This window comes from Candoia aspera, chromosome 1, assembly GCF_035149785.1.
Source record: "Candoia aspera isolate rCanAsp1 chromosome 1, rCanAsp1.hap2, whole genome shotgun sequence".
NCBI lineage: Eukaryota > Metazoa > Chordata > Lepidosauria > Squamata > Boidae > Candoia > Candoia aspera.
The window spans coordinates 162,751,879-162,776,001 of NC_086153.1; the positions used below are offsets into that span (position 1 = coordinate 162,751,879).

Below are 24,123 nucleotides of genomic sequence, written 5' to 3' on the forward strand. Positions count from 1 at the left end.
TAATTTTGCAGCAGTGGGAATTTAACAGTGAAACTTCCCTTGATAGAAATCTGCTACGCTGTGAACTCACTCTTAACATTATCTTCTCCATCTTCTCCAACTTGCAATTTCTGTCATGCTTTCTGCTGCTGTTGCGTTGCTTTTCTGCCTTACCGCTCACTTTTTCCCAGCATGTAATACCTTTGATCTTACTCTCCACTCACTGCTCTGTTTCCTTCACTTTCCCCATCCATGTTCTATAGCATCTGACATATTCCACAAACTTAAGTAAAATCCCTAATGCCAAAAAGGTTTCATGTTGATGTATTAAAATGATATCTTCACAGCCTATTGCCAGGTAAGCTAAAAATATGTCTGCTTCCAACTTCTGAAAATCATAAATTGTGAGCTGCCCAGAGTCAGTCTGGAGTTGGGTGGTGCCTAAATTGAATTAAGTAAATAAAACCAATCTCCATGAAGAAGATGGACATTCTTCTCAAATTCATCACTGTTCCCACACAGAAGACTATTCAAGCCTCTGTTACTGTAGTCTCCATGGAATCTGTAAATCCTCATTCAGCAAAGTTCTGCTAAGGGTTTTTGACATTTACTGCAAGCTAAATTTGGGTCTAAAATACCCTATTTGATACTGGGGAAAAAAGCCAACCAGTAACTATTAAAACAAAAACAAAAGACTTACAGAACTAGAATATTTTCACTGGGGATAAAGAATTCCTTTAATCAATAGATCATGCCTGCCTTTATTGTTCTAAAAAAGAAATGTTATCATTCATTTTTGGATTAACATTTCAAAAGATGGAAGTTAATTCTTTTCTAATCCTGTCTTTAAAGCTGATACAGACTACACCAATCATATCCTCTGTCTGCAAATACTATATCAACAGCCACTTACGTAGAAAGAAAATGTATAGCATTCATTACTATGTCTTACTACCAAAGTTTCTATCTCATCAAGGAAGGAAGGAAGGAAGGAAGGAAGGAAGGAAGGAAGGAAGGAAGGAAGGAAGGAAGGAAGGAAGGAAGGAAGGAAGGAAGGAAGGAAGGAAGGAAGGAAGGAAGGAAGGAAGGAAGGAAGGAAGGAAGGAAGGAAGGAAGGAAGGAAGGAAGGAAGGAAGGAAGGAAGGAAGGAAGGAAGGAAGGAAGGAAGGAAGGGGCTCAAGGCAACTTACTGTTACTATTACATATAAGCACCAAACCATAGAAGCAAGATGAAATGCTACCAGTTGTCCAGATTCATTGAACTTGCTGTGCTTGATTTTGGAAAGATGAAGTCGACGGTTAATTTTCTAGAGGAAAAGAAAAAAATCAATAAAAGCAGAAGAAAAACAAACATTCCACCCCACTACCCATAAAAAAACATAAAACCCAATCCCAGCCATGCTAGTCCACAAAAAAAAAAAAAAATGCTCAAGATGAATAGCTGTGTTGCTTTCACTAGGACCTCCACAGTAACACAAAAGGCACTTGTGTTCTTCCAAACATTTAGTCAGGCAATGTATTTTTAAAAACCAGGAGGCAGGGAAGAAGCATGATATGTCATTACACCAGCCAAGGACAATCAAGTCAAATGACCTGGGGATCTAACATGCGGGACCCATGCATTTCAACCTGGCTTAAAATTCAGCATTCGTTATTGCTGCTGGCCGTTCTCCTTCCAAGCAAAATGAAACAGGGATCCCCACCCACTCACCCCAGCTTCCCTGAGACAGGATTTTGGAGAAGGAGGTACAAAGCAAACCTATTTCTCCAAAGCAGGTACGTTCATCATTGGCGACAATGGCAACGCTCTCCTCTTTCACTTGGAAATAAGCAGATGTTGCTGGATATTAGAATTGCCTCTAAGTTAGAGCCAGATGTACCAGAAGGTGCTTGGGCAGCTCACAACGGTCTTTGCCCCCCTCTAGTCAAACAAGCTATCTTTGCTACCACTCACGGACAGGATGGAGAAAACAGGACCCCGCAAACACCAGCAGCAACCAGAAATTCTCTCCCCTCCCACCAAATGGGGTGGGGGAGAGAAGAAAAGCTTTCCCACTCCCTCCAACAAGCAAGGACATGCCTGAGGATAAAACTGATTTTTTCCCAGGCAAGGGAGAAATATGCACGAAAGGAAAAATGGAAGAGATCTAAAGATCTGATAGGTTAAAAGGACAGATTATATCATTCAAGATGGGGCAAATTCACATCTGCCCACCCCATGCTTTAATAAAGTTGAATGTAAAACAAAGACTAAAGTTACTTTACAACCTCAGTTGTAATACAGGATCAGAAACGCAGGGGGCTGTTGTGCCAAACATTCACCCACTTTAGGTTTTCTACTGAGCATGATGCAAGACTTACATCCAACGCATATTCCTGCACCACAGCATGCAGAATGATTGCTATGAAGATGTAGAAGAGGATTGTGACCAAATCCTTCAGCCCGTAGTGATAAAGAACAATTTCACCATCTAAAGGAAAGGAAACAGGGATTGGGGAAGAAAGAGATCAAGGTAAAAAAATTAAGCTGAGAAACCATTTAGGAACCAAGCTTTCCAAGGCAGTTTCAAAGAGGCAGAACTATAGAAGGAATGAGTGAGCTTAACACTGGCAAGAGACAGAAATCAAACCCCATGAATATTAATCAGTTGGGGCTGCATATACGGTGACTATCGCTGGACCCTACTGTGCTGGACAATTTTCCTCCAGTCTCCCACCTCCCTTTTTTGGGGAAGGTGGTTGAGAAAGTGGTGGTATTGCAGCTCCAGAGGATCCTGGAGGAAGCGGATTATCTAGACCCCTTTCAGTCAGGTTTCAGGCCTGGTTATGGGATGGAAACGGTATTGGTGGCACTTCTGGATGATCTCTGGCGGGAGCAGGATGGGGGCAGTGCATCCATCCTCGCTCTCTTTGATCTCTCAGCGGCTTTCCATACCGTCGACCATGGTGTCCTTCTGGGGTGGCTCAGGGAGTTGGGGGTGGGCAGCGTGGTTCTGCACTTGTTCATCTCCTTCCTCCAGGGCCGGTCCCAGTCGGTGTTGATAGGGAGCGAGAGATCTGGCCCGCGGCCCCTTCTTTGTGGGGTACCGCAGGGCTTGGTACTCTCTCCGCTCCTTTTTAGCATCTACATGAAACCGCTGGGCGAGACCATCTGTCACCATGGGATGAGGTTATCATCAATATGCTGATGATACCCAGTTATACTTCTCTATCCCGGGTGCAGTAAGTGATGCCATGACCACCCTCTCTTGGTGCCTGGGGGCTGAGGGGGACTGGATGGGGAACAACAGGCTTCAGCTGAACCCTGGTAAGATGGAGCGGCTGTGGGTTAATGGCTCCTCAGTATCTGGGAAATTGTCATCTTTAGTTCTTGATGGGGTTGCACTGCCCCAGACAGACCCGATGCAGAATCTGGGGGTCCTCCTGGACTCATGACTCCTGCTCGAAGAGCAGGTGGCAGTCATGGCCAGGAGGGCTTTTGCTCAACCATGTTGTGCACCAATTACACCCCTTCCTGGATCAGGAGGCCCTTTGAATGGTCACTCATGCCCTGGTCATCTCCCATATAGACTACTGTAATGCACTCTACATTGGGCTACCCTTGAAGAATATCCAGAAGCTACAACTAGTCCAGAATGCAGCTATGCAGGCAATTTTAGGTGCCCCAAGATCAGCACATGTAACACCTTTGCTACGCGAGCTGCACTGGGGCCCAGTTTGCTTCTGGGTCCAATTCAAGGTGTTGGTTATTACCTTTAAAGCCCTGCATGGCATGGGGCTAGGCTTCCTGAGGGACTGTCTCATCCCCATCACATCGATCTGTCCCACCTGGTCATGCAGACCCCATCTGTAAGAGAATTCCACCTGGCGGGGTCCAGGAAGCGGACCTTCTCTGCAGTAGCTCCCACCCTCTGGAACATTCTTCCCCTGGAGGTGAGACAAGCCCACTCTCTCCTGGACTCTGTAAAAAGCTGAAGACCTGGTTTTGCCAGTATGCCTGGCACGGGAAGGGGAATAGTCATTCATGAGGATGGCTAGTGCCCTAGAATGGCCCTTTTATATTAATGGGCTGGTGTAGAATCTTCAGCCATCGGGATTTTATCACATTTTATATTTTTATTTTATATCTATATTTATATTTATTGTATTTATAATTGTATTGAATTTTGAATTTTGTTTTTATTGTAAACTGCCCAGAGTCCCTCCTTTGGGGGGAGATGAATGGTGATAAAATTTGATCAATAAAATAAATAAATAAACAAAATTATGTTAGGTTGAACATACACAGGTTTGTTCTGTGCTCCCACCAGTTCAAAATCAAAATTCACTTGACCATCCAGGTTATCTACAAGCATGTTTATGTACAGATCTACGGGCATATATACCTGTTGGCAATCAGAGGCTGCAGTAATTCAAAGGACCAATATGTTCTGGGAAGATTCAGTTCAACAATTTTTAATTTCTGGGTAAAGGCCTTAGCAGGTTGGTTTAAATTACTGTAACATAATGAAATATAGACCCCTGGATTGTTAATGTTTTCTACTACATTTTAAGGTTACTATGGTAACTAATCATTTTGGCCAGGTGAAGAGGTTGAATTCAACTGTCCCCTTTTCCAGTGTTAATTTTTGCACCTGGGGGAAAGAACTTGCCTGGACTTGTTTTTAGTTTCTGTTTCCCTTCTGTGTAGGCATGTAGCAGCTCTCACTGAGAGCCTGTAATGAATGCAGAAGCCTTTAAAGATGTTTTGCTTTCTGTAAATAAAATTATTTTTATAGAAATGCCTGGTGTGTGACTTTTCTGATCTCTCCTGGGCCAAAGGCTTTCCTAGCAATCTGCCAACATGGATATGACCTCAAAAAGTTAGCAGAAGATCATAGCTGGTTTTTACCTAATACTTTCCTCTTTTGTACATCCATACATTTTCCTAGTTACTATTTTCTGTGTGCTTTATCAAGAGAATTGGAGATTTAATTACATAGGATCCACTCACAACAACGTAAGATTATTGTGTGAACAAGCCTCTATTAGTAGAGAAAGACCATATCAGAGGTTAACTATTGAATTCAATTAGTGTGTTCTTCATAACTGACCTGAGAAAGGGGGAACTGAAAATAATTACTTCTCCCTACACAAGGTACATAGTGCTGCTGCTTCGGGACACCGTAGCTCTACCTCTGTTATTTAACTGGCAGATAAACTCAGTATTCAAGGTTGATAGTCCAACACTTTGCATAAGTATGTCATTATTTGACTGTAAGGCTCAAGCTGGCAAGTGAGTAAGACTTGATGCAAAAAAAAATTGTTTTAAGCTGGCAGCCTCCTCCCTTTCCTCCTCCTCCTCTGCTAAAGAATCCAGGAACAAGGCAGACTCAGCCTCCTGGAAAAATTGCTGTTGTACCAGGGGTTAATTAGCATGAGTATTTCAGCACTCCAACTGCCACGTGCCTCCATGAACGCTCAGCAAGAGTTCAATTTATAAGTATTTTAAAATCACCCAGGCCAAGCAGCAGCACTGGAAGGATGGAATTCAACTCCAAATAAGAATTTTTTTGGCAAAACGGTTACTACCCAAGCCAGGGATCAGTCTTAAATATTACAAGAAACATGTTTCTATGGGTAGACAGAGGTTTTGTTAAAATTGGGGGGGAGGGCAGGGGGAAAAGAGAGAGGAAGCACCCCACACACTACTGTTTTAGAAGGCTTGCAGCACATAATTATTTAACCAAAAATGGTACAATATGTGTAACTAGGAGGGATTTCATTACATTTCCCCCTACTTTCCCCTCAGAATTTAAACAGTGACAGAGATATTTTTGTGCTTTTTCTGCTATGCAAAAAGAAAAGGCAAGTGAAAGATCAGCAATGGCTAGTAAAAGGCCAGCTGCTGCCCCTCCCCTTCAGAAACAGCACGGCTCACTTTTTTCAGTGTGCAGCCTTCACCTGTCTTGTTCTCACTAAGGTTTTGAGTACACCATTTCAGACTACAAGTGGAGATGCTCTTCATCTGAAGGGGGGGAAAAAAAACTTCATGTACAATTAGCGAGAAGGGTAGCTTAGAACTCTTCTCCCTGACAGCTACTTCATCAAGAAAATGTTTTGTATGAAACATCATTCACTCATGAAGTGGCACTCCAACTAAAGGTTACAATCTGTGAGCTTAACAATATGTACTCCCTCTTCCAGGCACAGATTCTCTAGCTAAGATTATTTGAGGCTGCCATGCTTCCAGTTAATTCATCGCCCGTTTCCCCAGTTCATACATGCCTTTCTTCCTCTCCTGACCCCCCATCAAAAGAGCAGATACATTTTTTACAATAGAAACTTGCATTCAAAAACAGGAATTGTTCCTCTTCTGCTTCTTGAGCATCCAATACTGTGCTGTAAATCTGGGTCTCCTCTAAAGGGCCCTGGCACAGCCAACAAGCAATGTAATATAAACAACCACTTATATTTTAAGTCATCCTTTCCCAGCCTGCCATCCTCCAGATGGGTTGGAACTAGAATTCCCAACTAACATGGTCAACAGGAATTCTGGGAATAATGAATCTAATGCATCTGGAGGGCTTCAAGTTAGGAAACAGTGTTTCAAATAATAGTAATAATTCAGAAAGGGGTCAGTACTAAAAGCACCTAACCACACATCAGAAGCTCTAAGAACTGAAGCTGGCAAAAACAATACTCTTGTTTATTCAACAAGTTTTCTGGAACTATGGCTTGCCAACTGTGTCATTTCAGACGGAAGCCCACAATTCATGGTGCATTTTTGGAAAGCTCTAATGCTAGATATAAAGCTTCCTCTGCCCATCATTCATAGCTGGCTGCTGAAACTGAGGGAACTAATGCCATGTTAGAGCCCTATTTTCACTGCTCTGTAAAGTACCAGCAGAATAATTGGCTTCATCACTTATCTATTTGCTGAGTTCATCTAGAACAATTTACTTCATGCTTCTACTTATTGTCATTTCAGGCCATCTATGGTTACCAACTTTACGTACTACCAAATGCTTCACATCCCTCCCCAATTCCAGAGGGGTTCCAGCCACTGCTAGTGGCTTCACACCTCCTGAGGAATCAACTGGATGATGCTAAGGTCTCCATATAGGATTCTGCTGACTGCCATCACCAGGAAGATTCTCCTCCCCCACCTTCTGTTGGAAGATACCCAGTTTTTTTTACCAAACTTCCTCCCTCCATAGAACTGTCTAAAAAAGCTGGACACCAAATTTACTAGATCATTTCCTATACTGGCACACATCAGTCTGCAGCTTCCAGACACATTGAAAATACAACTGTCCTGACTCCCAGGAAACACTCTGAGACAGGGAACTGTTCTCTAATGTTTTATTGCTAATACATAACAGTAATCCTAACAAACTGAACAAGCGTGGGAAAAACCCAGCCATATAAACCCCGCAGGTTAAGACGGTCCCAATCTGTGCCTCTTGGAATGGCTCACCAATTCCTCAGTGCTACGCATGCGCTTAACAGTCTGGAAAGGAGCCCCCTGCTCGCCATCCTTACTCATGACAACAACTGATACTTTACTGGATTTCTGATCAACATCTGTAATAACATTTTGATTTGATTTAACATCCATATGTTTCTTGTAGTTCTGGAATGCCCCTGCTGTATTTTGAGTACCTGTGCCCTGTTACCCCCCTCCCCCCAATACTGGGATAGGACAAAGAATTAAAAGAGGAAAGTATTTTGGACTCCTAGCAGAGACTGCAATATTTGATTCAATGGAAGGGCTACAAAGACATGGAAAGATTCCAGCAAGCAGCAGATCATGTACATGCCCCTTGCTTCTTTTGACAGTTCCATTTGCAATATCTTCATGGGGCCAAACCACCTAACTGGTGTCATGTTCTGGCTTCGGTGCCTTCCAACAATTCTGATTCTGAGGTAGAAAGAACCTAGTTTGGGGAAGGAGAGGAAACATCATTTTGGACCACCTGCAAGGGCTGACTGATAGAATCACCACTCCATCTGGTTCTACTTCTACCTGAGTGGGGGTTTCCAGCTGATAGTAATGTGAGAAGAATGATCAAGCCCATGGTTGCTCCAGTGTGAAGTACCAAAGGGCTAGACTGCCAGAGGTAGGTTTCTGAGCCCAGTCCTAAGAACTGAATGAATGAAAATCCTATACAATGTGCCTCAAGATTATATCAGGGACAACCTTACCCAATGTGATTCTGCCCCTCCTGTACAGATATCAAGAAAAGGCCCACTCAAAGTTCCATCACCACAAGAGGTAAGAAGGTCATGAACAGGAAGCCAGCCTTGTCAGTGGTGAGCCTGGAACAGTCACTTGTGGCGTTTCATTTCTATCTGGTTGAGTCATTTGTGGGTTATTTTAGATGTTGCATTTTACTATGGAGTTTACTATGTACCATCCAGAATGGGCACAATTGGCTGGTATAGAAATAATGCAAATATATACATAAATACATGCATTTCTCCGACAGTATCTCCGAGATACTGCTGTACCTGAAGTTAAGAAGGAAAGTTCTGGAATGGGGAACTGGAAAAGTAGCACATACAATGTCTGGTGTCAGGAGGAAAGGGAAAAGAGGGCCCTAAATAGGGAAAATATGACTTTTGCTGCAGAAACATGAAAATGCCCCCTCCAGCTTCATCCCAGGCAAGAGGAAAGCTCTCTGATTTGGACAGCCAAATTCTCCTCCCCATACCAGATCAAGTAGGAGGAGAGAGAGGTAGAGAAAACTGATGGAAGGACAACTTGTCAGTTCCAGCCAAAGAAGTAATGGAAAAGAAAGAAGGGCACAATGCATTCAGTTTCACATGACTAGAAGGAAGGGGGAGGAGATGCACCTGGAACTTCCATGTCCAGCAGGGGAGGGGAAAGAGAAACTAGATATGGAGGTAGCATAAGGCCTGAAACCGGAAAGTCAGGAACCAATGTGACTCATTCTAGACAGAACTGCTGTCTAAACACCGAGCAGGTGTATTCTAGCCTCAGAGGTGGGAAACGAACAACTAAAAGTCCATTGACCCAAAAGGGCAGGAGAAAAAGGCTTATGATTCAAACCCTGGGTCAGAAAGATACATATCAGATTTGGTTTTTAGTTTTCCATAGGCAGATCTTGTGTATATGATTTCTTTTTTGTCTGTAATAAAGCAAGTAATCTAGTAGTATCAAGTCCTTGAAGTCTAATCTGGATTGAGTTTCTGGAAGTATGGAGATTTATAGCCATGCCTATTCCAAAGTCTGACAAGAAGCCAGAGAGCAAATTCCCTGTGATTTAAATAATAAAAATGATCTGGCCCTCACAAATTTGATTTAAGATCTTTTTATGTTTTAAGGTTTATTCTTTCCACCCGATAAACCCTCTGAAGATTCACGGAACCATCTCAACCTTTGCCTACTCCTCATATTAAAATTCACAGATCTCCAAGACATTCAGAATAAAAAAATGTAACATTATTTGACAACTACATCGCAGAATTTACTACAATAAAACTTATGATACTGGGTCAGAACACTTTACAAGATGATTAGAGAAATTCATAGAGGAGATGACTACTCATTATCTGTGCTATATATGAAGGCTTCATTGTTTAGAAGCTACTATGTTGGGAACTGGGGGAGATGTACATAGTTCCAGCGCATCTGGAGGGCAAGAGATTCAGGAAGGCTGATTGTATTATGCAAATGAAAGCTAGAAAGGTTTAAGGGTTTTTCTTTTAGGATGCCTTGGTTCTGTACATTTGTGCCTGTCTGTACGAATGAATGTGTAAATGTTTGTGTTTGCCTACCATATGCACAACAAAGACACTTTACCCAAAAATCAACAGAAAGCCAGTTTGTGGTTACAACCACATAGGTTTTGAGTTTAGAGAAACTTGAGCATGCAGACTACCAGGCAAAAATTTTCAATTCAGCATGCTATACTCTTACCTGCCGTCAGCACACTGACGTTATACTGAGGTAAGATGAACAAGAAGGCAGTCTTAGCTGTAACCTGTGAATATAAAATACATTCCTCAGTTAGCTTGCTTCATTCCACCTTCATAATGAAAATCCTTCTAATCTGTTATTCAAGCATCCTCTCAGGCAACCAGATACTCAGTTGGCCTTAAAAGCTTTCATGAAAGAGGATTCTAGAAGTTTAAGTTCAATTCGTCTTCCTGCTTCTTTCCACATCTGTTTTTGCTGGAGGCATTCATTCATTCATTTCCCCAGCATACCCCAAATCCAGCTGCTTATTCCACAGATTGCTACTTACCTCTCACAGAGCTGCTAATTTAAGCAATGGACAAAATCCACCTCTCGTGGTCTGGGAGCTTGCATGATTCTATCATCCATTTGTTTCTTCCACATCCTCTGTTCTAATGAAGTCTAAAATCTCTATTTCTTATAATATAACGGTATGTATGGAGATACACAGTACAACAGAGAGAATTTCAGCCAAAGCTAGCTAGCTTCAAGATGTCAGGGGGAAGGACTAATCTATGCATTTTCCTTCCTCCTCCTCCTGCTGCTGGTGGCAAAAGGCAGAACTTTGTTAAACTATGAAGCTTTATTCCCAGTTAAGCAGCAAGATGGAGGTAATCAAAGATTAATGCATCTCAAGGGATAAAAATCACCGACAGATGGCCACAGCAGGCAAATATGGCACAAAGAAACTTGCCAAGCAGACTCAAGAAAAATAATTTTTTAGCTAACAAGCATCAATGCAGGACAAGCAAAAACAAGTATTAGTTTTCAGGTCCTTTTTGGAAATCTAGTTCAAGAAAATTCAAAGAAGAGAACTGCTATCCTGATGGCTGATGAAAAGACAATGATTGAGGCATAGGAAGCTGGATATTTAATCATATTTAATTCACAGACTAGAGAGATAGATTGTCCTCCTGCTGTGTACTTCACAAGAATTAATATGCGAGACTGAAACAGCAGAAGAGAGGTTCTCTCTCATACACACAAACTCTGAACCCCCCTCTAGGAAAAATATGTGAGGTTAAGAGTAGCAGAATTCAGGAAGTTAAAGACTATAGCAGAAGAGAAAGATACAATCAATGCCTGTGCATTGACTGTCTTGACCAAATCTACTTGCTGGAAACCTTAATTAGATTGCAAGAGAAGGCATAATGTGTTGGACAAAATACATCCATCCCCACCTGTTACACTAAATTTACTCTTTGTAGCTAAACTGGAAGCAGATACATGGAGATTACAAACAGACTTTGATCCTATTACGACATACCCATAGTCTCTTTACAGACGGCTAGAATGAAACATGACCCAATCAATTACTTCTAAAACAAAGAAATGTTTGTATTTTGACTCAGAACTAGTAAGAACTACTTCAGGTTATAGGCAAAGATAATTTAGAGCTTGATAACAGGAGCTAGTCTAAGAAATCTGGAGGACATGAGGTAGTAGAAGGCTAGTGCAAATCAACTGAAGGACATTTGACTGATTGAAATTGCAGTATCTCACCATTCCAGCATTTTAAATTAGAGGGTTCATGAAATACCAACCCCTTCCCCCCAAATCCTCCAGATGACTTATCAAATATGCACTGAATATCTTCTACCACCAAAAGGAATAGCAAGGAAATATTTTCCGTATATTTCCGTATCTCTAGATTTTTTTCCTCTTCTAATTATGGCACAATAGCAGCTTTGGTAAGAGCCATGTGTGGCGCAGAGTGGCAGGCGGCAGTATTTCAGCGAAAACTCTCCCCACAACCTGAGTTCGATCCCAGCGGAAGCTGGATTCTCGGGTAGCTGGCTCAGGTTGACTCAGCCTTCCAATCCTTCCAAGGCCGGTAAAATGAGTACCCAGCTTGCTGGGGAAGGTGACCACTGGGGAAGGCAATGGCAAACCACCCTGCTATAGTCTGCCAAGAAAACGCTGTGAAAGGGGCATCCCTCCAAAGGGTCAGAAATGACTCGGTGCTTGCACAGGGGACCTTTCACATTCACAATAGGTTTGGTGGACATTAGAAACAGAACCTTCTGTGAAATTTTGTTCTGAATTATTCCATTGACATACTCTGTGGCTGCTTTTAAGAGAAACTGAAGAATCAATCTGTTTTCCCTGCTTTTTAATTGATCATTTTAATGAGTTTGCTGCTGCTTGCTGAACATGTTTAAATTGTTTTTGATGATCACTGGTTTTATTTAATGTTCATTACAGTATATGTGTATGTGTGTGTTTCTGCTGCCTTGGGCAGAAGATAATGTCTTGAAAGGTGCTGAAGAAATGAATTAAATAAAAATAAATTAGAAGAGTTGACCATTCAAAGTGAGATGGTTGCTACATGTGCTGTTAAATAGGTACTTTTTAAATGATAGTGATTATGAAGTTAAGCAGTGCACAATTTAGGGAAGTTAAATTTGAGGTAGTTTGACCCTTGTGAGAATTTAAAATTTCCATACATTTAATTGACTTACATCACTACATAATCCAGAACTTCTTCATTGTCTGTACAATGTCTTCTATGGCAGTACATTATTCTTTAATAGGTAGAAGAACCCTATGATCCTGCTGGCAGCTACTGTTGGCAACTATTATACTAGGACAAATGTCTGGCATCAAATCCAAAGCATTGCACAGCCCCAAAATACACCTAAGCAGCAGAGTCAGAAGTCTAAGCTTCAGGAATAAATATGAATCTAGCAACATCTCCAGTTATTTGAGTTTAAGTGGCACAATGCCTAACTAAATTACAGAATTTGAAGTCAAAACTTTTGGGAAGGCACCAAACTGAGGAATAGATCAGCCACGCTGGCTAAATGATGTCATATCATCACACAACCCAAACATACACACACTGAAATGTATATTGTGAAAACAATGCCCCAGAAAGAGACACAGCAGGCGGCCAGGAGTTGACACCAATGGCTATATAAGCCAAAGCTCCTTAAAGGCAGATATTTGAAGTCAGTGGAAGACCCATTCTAGGCCATTGTAGTCACAATGTCCAGGTAGATCCTACTAGACCGGGTAGAATATAGTAAGAAACCTAGGATTGCTGAAGAGATATTCAAGACAAAAATGAAGGTAAAAAACAGGTAAGTTTAGAAACAGAAGGATTGTTATAATGAAATCTATGAATGAGGAGGTTTTATATATAGTAGAAACAAAATAGAATTTTAGCCCTCATGATTTTATGTTGACATCTTAGATAATCCAGATTCCTTAAACTACAATTGGTAAGAAATGTTTTTATAACCTTGAGTTCTCTCTCCTCCACCTCTGTAATCTTTAAGAATGCACAATTGAACAGGAGCTTCTATTTCAGCAATAAGTGTGTAAAGTTTGCTGCTCTATACAAATACTTAATGACCATCATATAAGACTGTCACTGTTCTTTACAAAGTATATTGTGAGTTCCTAGAAATTAGCTTTGGGCCTGGAAGTATTTTTCTTCTGTGCAGTTCTAAATGAAGAAACTGTGCCCCTTCCTATCAAAACTTTTGCAATAATGCCAGTAATACATGTTATGGATAATTTTAGCCATATGTGGAATATAATGATTAAGATAATGATTAATGTTAATGATTAAGACTAATCAGAGGAATATACTATGTCTTTTTATATGGAAGTCTCTAAAATACATGCATTTCAAACCTAGCATGATATATTGATGAATATTAGAAGACTTGAGTGCCACATGGACCCACGGGTTCGATCTATCAGCCTGAGTTGTCAGAAGCTTCTCATTTTTGCTATACATCATCTGAATTTATAATTATTGCCCAAAACTTGTGGTAAGCTCTTAATGCAAATTTATCAAAAGTTTAATAGGTTTTAGATTAGTTTCTTTGTTATTAGATGCATAAATGCTATTAACTGAAAAGTTTCTAAACTGGTTACCTAATTTTATTTAATATGATTTAATCAATCACAGAAGCATTATAAATAAATTAAATATAAATTAAATCAACTCTGAAATGCACTAAAACTGTTACATTTAATTAAACATCTGTACATCCCATTTACTAGGGTTATCCTTTATCTCCTTGTAAAAGCATTCAAACAAACATGATAATATTTATTGCAAGAGATTAGTTATCCTGGCAATATTAATCAAGTATTTCCATTACCATCTGAATGCCTGGAATGCAGTTCAACAGATAACTACAAGTTTCCAATTCATGATGGCTATACTTTATTAGTGAACATATCTCTGGGATACAAATACATTCTCCAGACTTCACTAACTTGAAAAGCTCTTCAAATCTAGGAGATAACAGCTGTTGTGATAGATAAATTGTTATGCAACAGATTTGAATGCACTCTTGAATCAGAGAAGAGACCTAAAAAGTTCAAATAACACAGCATGTGAAGAGATTACTGGCAAAACTTGTCTGAAGAAGAAGGAAAACTGAAGTTGATAAACCTGCCAAGTAATTGTCCCTAAATGGAACTAATCACAAAACAAAACATTTGGCTTAGATAAATAGTATTAGTATTTAAGGACCATCCCTGATCAAAAGGGTTGCTTGCAGATGACCATTTTGCTGTTTGAAATTTGGAAAGGTGTATCGTTATAAGAAGCAATTACATTTGTAAATATAATTCTTTCCTCAAAGTTTCAAGCACCTGCCTTTTTGCAGGGGGAGGGGGGAACAGACTTCAAATGAGTTTTGAAGCAAACTTGCACCTTTCCCCTAAAACTGAACAGGTTTCATCATCTTAGAAGCACCTACTGTATGTGCTTACAATTTTTATTCAATTTAATTAAAAATAAAGAAATTACATCTATTGGTTTTTTTCCAGTATGGGTCGATGGGAGGGATGACTCTCACTTCAGCCAAGGTGCTGAATTAGGCCCAACTCAAATCAGGCATTATTCTAAAGGGTGCAAACCAAATCATATGGTCAGTATACACCTCTAATTATATTGTTTTCAATTGAATTTAAACTGCTTTACAGAGTGCCAAGGAAAACACACTTGCCCCTAAATAATTGGACCAAGTGCTACAAGTGATATTTGCTCAACTGCCCACCTCTGTGGGCACATTCTTATCACGTACACTGTCCTACCTGAATACTCCAGATGCACGAAGTTCAACACCCAGAACTTCCCAGCCAGTATCACCATTGCTCAAAATTCCAGAAGTTGAACTCCATACATCTGGGAGGCGTCTAGACAGGGGAAAGACTGATCTACATATTTGGACCATATATAGCATTGTGATAGAAGGTCAACGTTTTCTGTAAATAGAACCTCAGCTTCCTATATTCGTTCAAGCTTCCTTTATTCAGGGAATAAAGCCAATTTTGAGAGAACATAACCCGTGATGGTACTGATAAGGAAATGTTGACTTCCACATGCTGGAAACCATGGAACAAATGGTTCAACAGAAAAAAAAATGCAAACATGAAATTCTTGTTACGGCTTTCAGCAGGAAAGAGATTCATTCCACCTATTACCCAGTGGCTGCTACAAGAAGAGGCAATTTGTACCCTCTAGATATTTTGTACTAAAACTCTCACATCCTTCGTAATTGGCCATGCTGGATGGGGCAGATGGGACACTACCACATTGCCTACCCCAGGCTACAGGTTTCACAGGTTTCATAGCTTTCATCAATTTGGGAAAGGAGGGGAAGGAAATGCAAGAAACTAGCCAGTTTAGATAGTAAGAAATGCTATTTAAAACCTAAGGAAAGGATAAAAATAATAACTTCAAGACTGCACTTTTGTACAAAGGATTTCACTCAAAGAATATTTAGTTGTTCCAGCTATTTACAAAAAAAAAAAAAAAAGTGCACGTGTGAGAGAGATCACCTGTGGCAAGGGCCATCGCTTCTTGGATATTGGAAGGACCTAGCATAGGAGTAAAGGGTTCATATTCAAGTTAGATATGGAATTTGGCACTTACATTCATTTTAACAGAGCGCTTTAAATATATTAGGAAAAAGACTCAAACAATATGGAGGCAATACACTACGACTGATGATCTGTGTGATTGTGTTGAAGTTTTGCACAGAACCCAAAGGTCATATGATGCGTCAGCCACTTTGTGCTGGCTACATGCTGACTTCTATGTTTCATGTCTGCTGGGTCTGCATATCCTGCAGGACATGCACTAAGATCCTCACTCCACAGCGCAATGGGGATCAATAAATAAAATGGAATTCAATGGTGCTACCAGCATTGCAATAAAATGTGGCAGTAAGACCCTAATCGTCTTTACATTTTAAGTTCACTGAAACTTTTCCCCCAGAAAAGATCACAGCCTAATTTGAATGCACAAAAAAAGAAAAACAAGACTAACGTTTACTGAAACCTTTTGGTTAAATTGCTTATGCATATTTTTCACTTCCAAAATGATTGTTGTTTCTCAGGATAAGAGGCATGAAAAAGAGACCCACAGCTGCATCCGTCGACTATAAGGTACAGATGCTTTGGAAAAAAATGGAAAGAGAAAACACCATTCCATCAGTCACACACTGATCATGGCAGAAATTTCTCTTTGGAAACTATTTAGTAATAAAATATTTTTTATTAGCTTTTCTTGTAGATTTTTATTTTTTAAATGAACTGTTTAAAAAAAAAGTAACATCACAAATGGAGCCAAAACAAGGCATTTCAGGGAGGACCGGCATACTTCCGAGTTCCTCTAACATTGCTGGGCTACTCCACATCTTCTGCAACTGAGCCAAGGGACTCAACAATTGTGGTGCAGGAAAAAAAGCTGTGAGAATAGTTGTGCAGTTGGGATGTGCACAAAGTGAAAAATGTGCTTTGCTCTGTGCTCTGATGAAACACAGTGTGGCTGAGAAATTCAGCTGGATCTTTCCTTGCTGGTCATGGGCCAACCAAGGTGGAAGTTGGATCATTTAGATGAGGGGTTCCTAAACTTTTTGCTATCGCACCTCCCTTTAGTGTAATTCTAAGGTACACACCTCCCCTAAAAATCCAAACACCAAAATGAACACAAATGAACAATAAAAACAATACAATAAAACTTTGGGAAAGGTGGATTTATTGCAACAATGTACAACTAAAAGGTTCTTCATACCACCCCTGGACTTTAACTGCACCTCCCAAAGGAAGGTACACCTCACAGTTTGGGAAACCCTGATTTAGACTGATCCTAATTTTGGCCAGGACAAATCCAGGTAAGTCTTACGGAGTAAGTTCTCCTATCGTCCTCTGCATGGCTTGGGTGCCAACCTGCCGTTAAACTTCCTGGCATCGTCCGCCCACTCATCACTCTTTTGACACTGCCAATCTTGAATTCAAGTGCAGCATAGCTATGCAACTTATCTAGGCCTGCCAATCTTTCCAGCAACTTCCTTCTCTGTGAACCCACATTCACACAATGCACCCATTGGATCCACCCCTATATTTTTCCAGCACTACATATCACCAACCTTCCTTTTCTGTTGTCTCCCATCCTGGGGTATGTTTGCCAGAACATGTATGCAAGGACCTAGCACACAGGCTTCCACCCAGGCACAGAATGACTGATTCATACGCAGGATGTGCAGCGCACCAAATGATTAGCACATCCCTATTCTACGGCTTTAATTTTGGAGCTGCAAGGTGAGTGTTTTCTCATTAATAAAACAGCTGCTTTGCCCCACCTCTCAGCTTCACAGCTCACTCAGTTACCTACTGAAATCAAGGGCCATGGCAACTCCCCACCTTTCTGCTGCCCTTCTGAGAATAAGTGATTGGGACTTATGGATAACGAATTAGAAAAGACTCATGGAAGACTGATTTTGTATATGGCAACCACAGCAAGATTACTATACGCACAAGAACAGAAGAGTACTGAAAATCCCACAATGGAGGAATGCATTGTGAAAATGTCTGAATTGGCGGAAATGGTAAAACCGACCTGTTTGGCCAGGGAGAAAATAATGAGTACCTTTCTGAAAGACTGGAAACCTTTTATGGACTTTTTGCTAAAAGAAGAAAAAGAAGTGAGATGATGATTTATGGATATAATGATTGAAAAAGATGAGGATTAAATAAGGGGCTGAAGGGATCTCTGGAATAGTTACGAGGGAGGGCAGATGACGGTTTGTTAATAACTGTTGAAAAGAAGGTTGGAAGTCATTTATTTTACTTCCTTTAGTTATCTCTCTTTTTTCTTTTTTTCTTTGCACTTTATTCTCTTTTTTTCTTTTTTCTTTTTTAGATTTATCTTTTACTTACAAAAAAACCTTTAATAAAAATTATTTAAAAAAAAGACATTTTCTTGCAATCCTGTGATTTAAAAAAAAGAAAATGAGTAACTAGTTGCTACAGAAACAAACCCAGTGTCAGCCCTATGAGGCAGACCAAGAAATAGATTCCATAGAAGACTAAAAGCCAGTTTTATTAGATTGCTTTGGTAATCAAGATCATTCTCTTTACTCTACACCCAGTGAGACAAAGATGAGGATGGGACAGAGACTGAAGGTGATTTTTTGACCTTCACAGGTCAGCTGAGGTAGTACTGATGAGCTAATGGGGAGGGGGTTTCAATAATGATATTTCTGTGAGCAATCAGTGTATATAGAACAGGGGAAGGATGGATAAGCCTGGTAGCTCCATCCCTCATTATCATTCCCCCTCATCCTATCAAGCATCCAAAAGATAAGTCCTGAAACAGCAGCAGACTACAGAAGGCTCACCTCCCATCCCAGTACTGCTGCACTGAATGAAAATAACTTGGGGAGGGGGGAACCTACTTGTGTTCAAACCAACTCCCCAAATGACCAAGGAGTGTGAGTGTGTGTGTCTGTTTGTATTGCTGCTTTTCTCTGGTAACCTTAGTTTTAGAAATTAAGAGGGTTCACGCTTCTGCCAACAATGAGCAAAATTCTTTTTTTTAAAAAGAATTTTATTAAATTTCAGAAAAATATAAAAGATACAGAAAAACTAAAAAAACTAAAAAAAAAACTAAAAAAGTATGAAAACACAAGAGAAAAAAATTAAATAGATTACAAAGAGAAGTGACTTCTGACTTTAAACATCAAGGATATACAGCAATTTCCAATAATCAATCTCTTACTCTATATTAAACCAAAATCACATTATTTTTACAAATCAACCCCTTAACACATTGTAAAAATCACTAAATACCATTGCTCCCTCCCCACATATTAAAAGAAAAGGAAAAGTATAAATCACCTAATCAACTCCCCCCCTAAAATAACAATTACTTAATTATTCCCTTCCTACTACTATTCTATACATTCCTGTCTACTATAATAAAGATCAAAAATACAAAAGCATGTAAATTGTCTGCCACTATAATTAATAATACAAGAAACACGAATTAATATTATTTTTCTTTAAAAAAACCTTAATAATCATAATCCCAATCATTAATGATAAATAAAATCATCCAAAGCCAAAAGACCATCCAGATAAATATTTTTGGTCTCTTAACCCAGGGGTCCCCAACCCCTGGGCTGCGGACCGGTACCGGTCCATGGACTGTTAGGAACTGGGCCGCACAGCAGGAGGTAAGTGGTGGGCGAGCGAGTGAATTTACAGCCTGAGTATTTACAGCTGGCTCGCATTACGGCCTGAGCTCTGCCTCCTGTCAGAGAAAGCAAGCCCACTGGCTGCTATCTCCAAATGGCATGAAGAAAAAAGAATAAAAGGTCGGGAAAAAGAAGAAGCATTTGAATCATCCCCAAACCATCCCCCCACCCCAGTCTGTGGAAAAATTGTCTTTCACGAAACCAGTCCCTGGTGCCACAAAAGGTTGGGAACTGCTGCCTTAACCCACTTCAAAATAGACCAAAACATTTGCATATCCCCATAATAAACACAGAGCTATTTTCTTAAAGAAATCAAACAGCCCAACTACTCCCCTCACAAACACAGACTTCTCTTCAAAAAACCTCCCATACATAAATAACTCCTTCTTTTCCATGGTGTTCCATCAGAAAGTCAAATTCACTCATGTCTTGCAACTCAATTTCTCCCTTAAACTTCTTCAATTCAGCATTGTCAATTTCATCCCACATTTCAACAGAAGCCCTGATCTTGCTCTTAGAAGAGACATTTCCACTGCTGTTAAATTCTTCAGTTCCATCCACAACAACCCCAACTAGATGGCACATTTTATACCACATATTTTCCACAATGTTCTGAATGTCTCGCATAATAACTTGGCAGGAATCAGAAAAAGAATCTGCTTAATATCTGCTTTAATATCTTGATGAAAGTCAGAGAAAGCCTGGTCAAGATCCTCCACTGTCTGAGGCAGTAAGTTATGGCGCCCCCTAGATACTTAACCAGCAGAAGTGAAAGGCAATGGAAAATTTCTGAATTGAGTTAAGATAACAGACAGTTCCCCAGAGAAAGTAATGGCAGGAAAGTAAAAGTTCAGAACGGCAGTCAACTTGTAGGAAAAAAGCTAAAATCTTCAAAATTAGCACAAAAATAGTAAAAGGGAGATGATAACATACTCTTAACCCTCCTTAGTATTGGATGGAAAGCAAAATCCAAAGCTTTCAAAAAAAATTTTTAAAAATTAATCACAAAAATAACAATAAGCACCAAGAGAGATCGTTTCTCCTTAATGTAGAAAGCCTCTCTTAAGGTAGAAATATTTTTTTAAAAAAATTGGGTGCTTTAAAAATGGGGTGGCTGGACGTAATGTCCCTTTAAGGCTACAGTGCGGCTTGGAAATGGTGACGTCCCAGCCTCCTGGCAAAGTCTTACCCGTCGATCGTGAACGCTATTTACGATCTCCTGGCTGCAACTTGCCGTCTGGAAGACAAATGGGTCAATTCCGAGCAATTTCCTTGGTCTGGAAAAACACTCCTGGCTTCCAGAGGAACCAGCCAGAGCCCAAAAAAACTGCCATGATGCCGGTTCTGCATGCAGAGCTTGCAGGCACAGCTGTTCACTCCGCCATGTTCCCACCAGAAGTGAACAATGAGCAAAATTCTTAAAGCCATCACAAAAAACTCAACCAGGTTCTGACAGTCCTTTCCACCTCTTCATTTGTGTCAAACAGATGACCACAAAAATGCTTGTTCAATTCTGGGAAAAGGTGGAAGTTGCATGGTGTTAAGTCTAGACCGTATGGCAAACTTTGCAATTGGTTCATGACAAGTACCGTGACAAGCAATTCAATCATGGCATGTTGTTCAAAGCACAGTGATAAGTACCCACTGCAGGCTTCCATTTCACAAAAAATGGCAGCACAACCTTTTCTCACAGCAACCTGCCACCAACTGAAGCAAAAGAACAGATGCTAAAGAACATGTCAAAGCTTGTAGAGCATCAGTATTGCCATATGTTGGTGACTTATAACAATGGAGGCACTACTTTTCATTTAACCCTTGTAGAAACACAGAGCTGCTTTTAGAAGGAAAAATGGAGTACAAACATGGATGGATGGATGGATGGATGGATGGATGGAAGGAAGGAAGGAAGGAAGGAAGGAAGGAAGGAAGGAAGGAAGGAAGGAAGGAAGGGAGATTGTATAGTCTCATTCCTAAAGTGGAGTTAGAAATGTTCCAAAAAACTTTGCTGAATATTTTGTTTTCATTTGAAGAATTGAAGAATCTTTTAAATCAGTCTTTTAGAATAGCATTAGACAGCCATTCATACTGATAATCGGTTGTTTTGATCCAACACTCAAACACAATAATACGAGCTGTAATAAAAATGTATACTGCATTTTCTTGGATTGCCATATGAGAAGTATTTTATGATCTATAGTGGAAAAGAGAATTCCAGTGTTGAAGAATATAAAACATCTTCACATAGTTGGTATTCAAATGTGGGATTCTGTGGAACTTCTATGCTTTTGAAACAAACAAAGCCTTTGTACAACACAGCCTCTTTTCCTCATGCTTCTCAAATTCCTCCATCTCTTCATCAAAAAAAAATATGAATGTTTGTATGTTTTCAAGAAAATCAAAGCATCAGCCAACATGTAAAGAGACATGAGAAGTTTCTTCAAATCATATATATCTTCTCTTTTCTAAAACTCTAAATTTCAGAGCAAGAATTCTTAATCCGGATTAAGGAACCAGGCCTGTTTCAGACATGGTTTCTGACTACAGGAAAACTATTATTTTCAAGTATATGTTGACAAATATAAATTAAATAAATGTATATCCAATTCTAGCTATCTAAAACTACTGTAACACTTGCAGTATAACATAAAGAAATAACATGGAAACATAAAATGGCAAAATGTATCCAAATGTCTACATTTGGATTTGTCTTAAATTCTAGTGATTTTCCTAGTTTTTCTCAATAAAACTAAGTTATACTTTTACTTCTATGTAATCTATAAACCCTTCAGCAAAGGATTGTTACCTTGTCGTGGTACTGGAGCTTGAGTACCTCAATGATGCCATGAGCTAAACCATGAAGGGCCACCCAAGATGGGAAGGTCACGACAGAGAGGTTAGACTAAATGCAATCCCTGGGGAACGTAATGGCAACCCACCCCAGTATTCTTGCCGTGAAAACTAAATGGATCAGTACAACCAGAGATATGTCGGTATACCATCGGAAGATGAGACCCCCAGGTCGGAAGATGGTCAAAATGCTACTGGGGAGGAACAGAGGATGAGTTCAACTAGCCCCAGACGTGATGATGCAGCTAGCTCAAAGCTGAAAGGATGCCTAGCAGCCGACGGTGCTGGTAAAAAGGTAAAGGTTTCCCTTGACGTAAAGTCCAGTCGAATCCGACTCTAGGGGGCGGTGCTCATCTCCGTTTCTAAGCCTTGGAGCCGGCGTTGTCATAGACACTTCCGGGTCATGTGGCCAGCATGACGACTCGGAACGCCGTTACCTTCCCGCCGAAGCGGTACCTATTGATCTACTCACATTTGCATGTTTTCGAACTGCTAGGTGAGCAGGAGCTGGGATTAACAGCGGGAGCTCACCCTGCCGCGCGGTTTCGAACCACCGACCTTCCGATCGACAGCTCAGCGGTTTAACCCGCAGCACCACCGACGGTGCTGGTGGTGAACGGCAAATCCGATGTTCTAAGGATCAACACACCATGGGAACCTGGAATGTAAGATCTATGAGCCAGGGCAAATTGGATGTGGTTATTGGTGAGATGTCAAGGTTAAAGATAGACATTTTGGGCATCAGCGAACTGAAATGGACTGGAATGGGCCACTTCACATCAAATGACCACCAGATCTACTACTGTGGACAAGAGGACCACAGAAGAAATGGAGTAGCCTTCATAATTAATAGTAAAGTGGCTAAAGCAGTGCTTGGATACAATCCAAAAAATGATAGAATGATCTCAATTCGAATTCAGGGCAAGCCATCTAACATCACAGTGATCCAAATATATGCCCCAACCACAGATGCTGAAGAAGCTGAAGTAGAGCAGTTCTATGAGGATCTGCAGCACCTACTGGACAACATGCCTAAAAGAGATGTTATTTTCATCACAGGAGACTGGAATGCTAAGGTGGGCAGTCAAATGACACCTGGAATTACAGGTAAGCATGGCCTGGGAGAACAAAACGAAGCAGGACATAGGCTGATAGAATTTTGCCAAGACAATTTACTCTGCATGACAAACACTCTCTTCCAACAACCGAAGAGACGGCTTTATACATGGACTTCACCAGATGGACAACACCGAAATCAGACTGACTACATCCTTTGCAGCCAAAGGTGGCAGACATCTATACAGTCGGTGAAAACAAGACCTGGAGCTGACTGTAGTTCCGATCATGAACTTCTTGCACAATTTAGGATCAGACTAAAGAGATTAGGGAAGACCCACAGATCAGCTAGATATGAGCTCACTAATATTCCTAAGGAATATGCAGTGGAGGTGAAGAATTGATTTAAGGGACTGGACTTAGTAGATAGGGAAGAACTCTGGACAGAAGTTCACAACATTGTTCAGGAGGCGGCAACAAAATACATCCCAAAGAAAGAGAAAACCAAGAAGGCAAAATGGTTGTCTGCTGAGACACTAGAAGTAGCCCAAGAAAGAAGGAAAGCAAAAGGCAACAGTGATAGGGGGAGATATGCCCAATTCAATGCAAAATTCCAGAGGTTAGCCAGAAGAGATAAGGAATTATTTTTAAACAAGCAATGCGCGGAAGTGGAAGAAGACAATAGAATAGGAAGGACAAGAGACCTCTTCCAGAAAATTAGAAACATCGGAGGTAAATTCCAGGCAAAAATGGGTATGATCAAAAACA

General features: G+C 40.4%; 1 protein-coding gene across 1 annotated transcript in view; it reads right to left on the reverse strand.

Annotated features, from left to right (window-relative positions):
• The window catches only part of TRAM2 (translocation associated membrane protein 2), a 52,018-nt gene that overhangs the window by 14,881 nt on the left and 13,014 nt on the right, over positions 1-24,123 (reverse strand). Inside the window, exons 2-4 of the mRNA XM_063317349.1 lie at positions 9,905-9,968; positions 2,341-2,450; positions 1,170-1,286 (exon numbers count right to left, since the gene is read on the reverse strand). Of these exons, the coding sequence (XP_063173419.1) occupies positions 1,170-1,286; positions 2,341-2,450; positions 9,905-9,968 (291 nt within the window). The remainder of the gene's footprint in view (positions 1-1,169; positions 1,287-2,340; positions 2,451-9,904; positions 9,969-24,123) is intronic.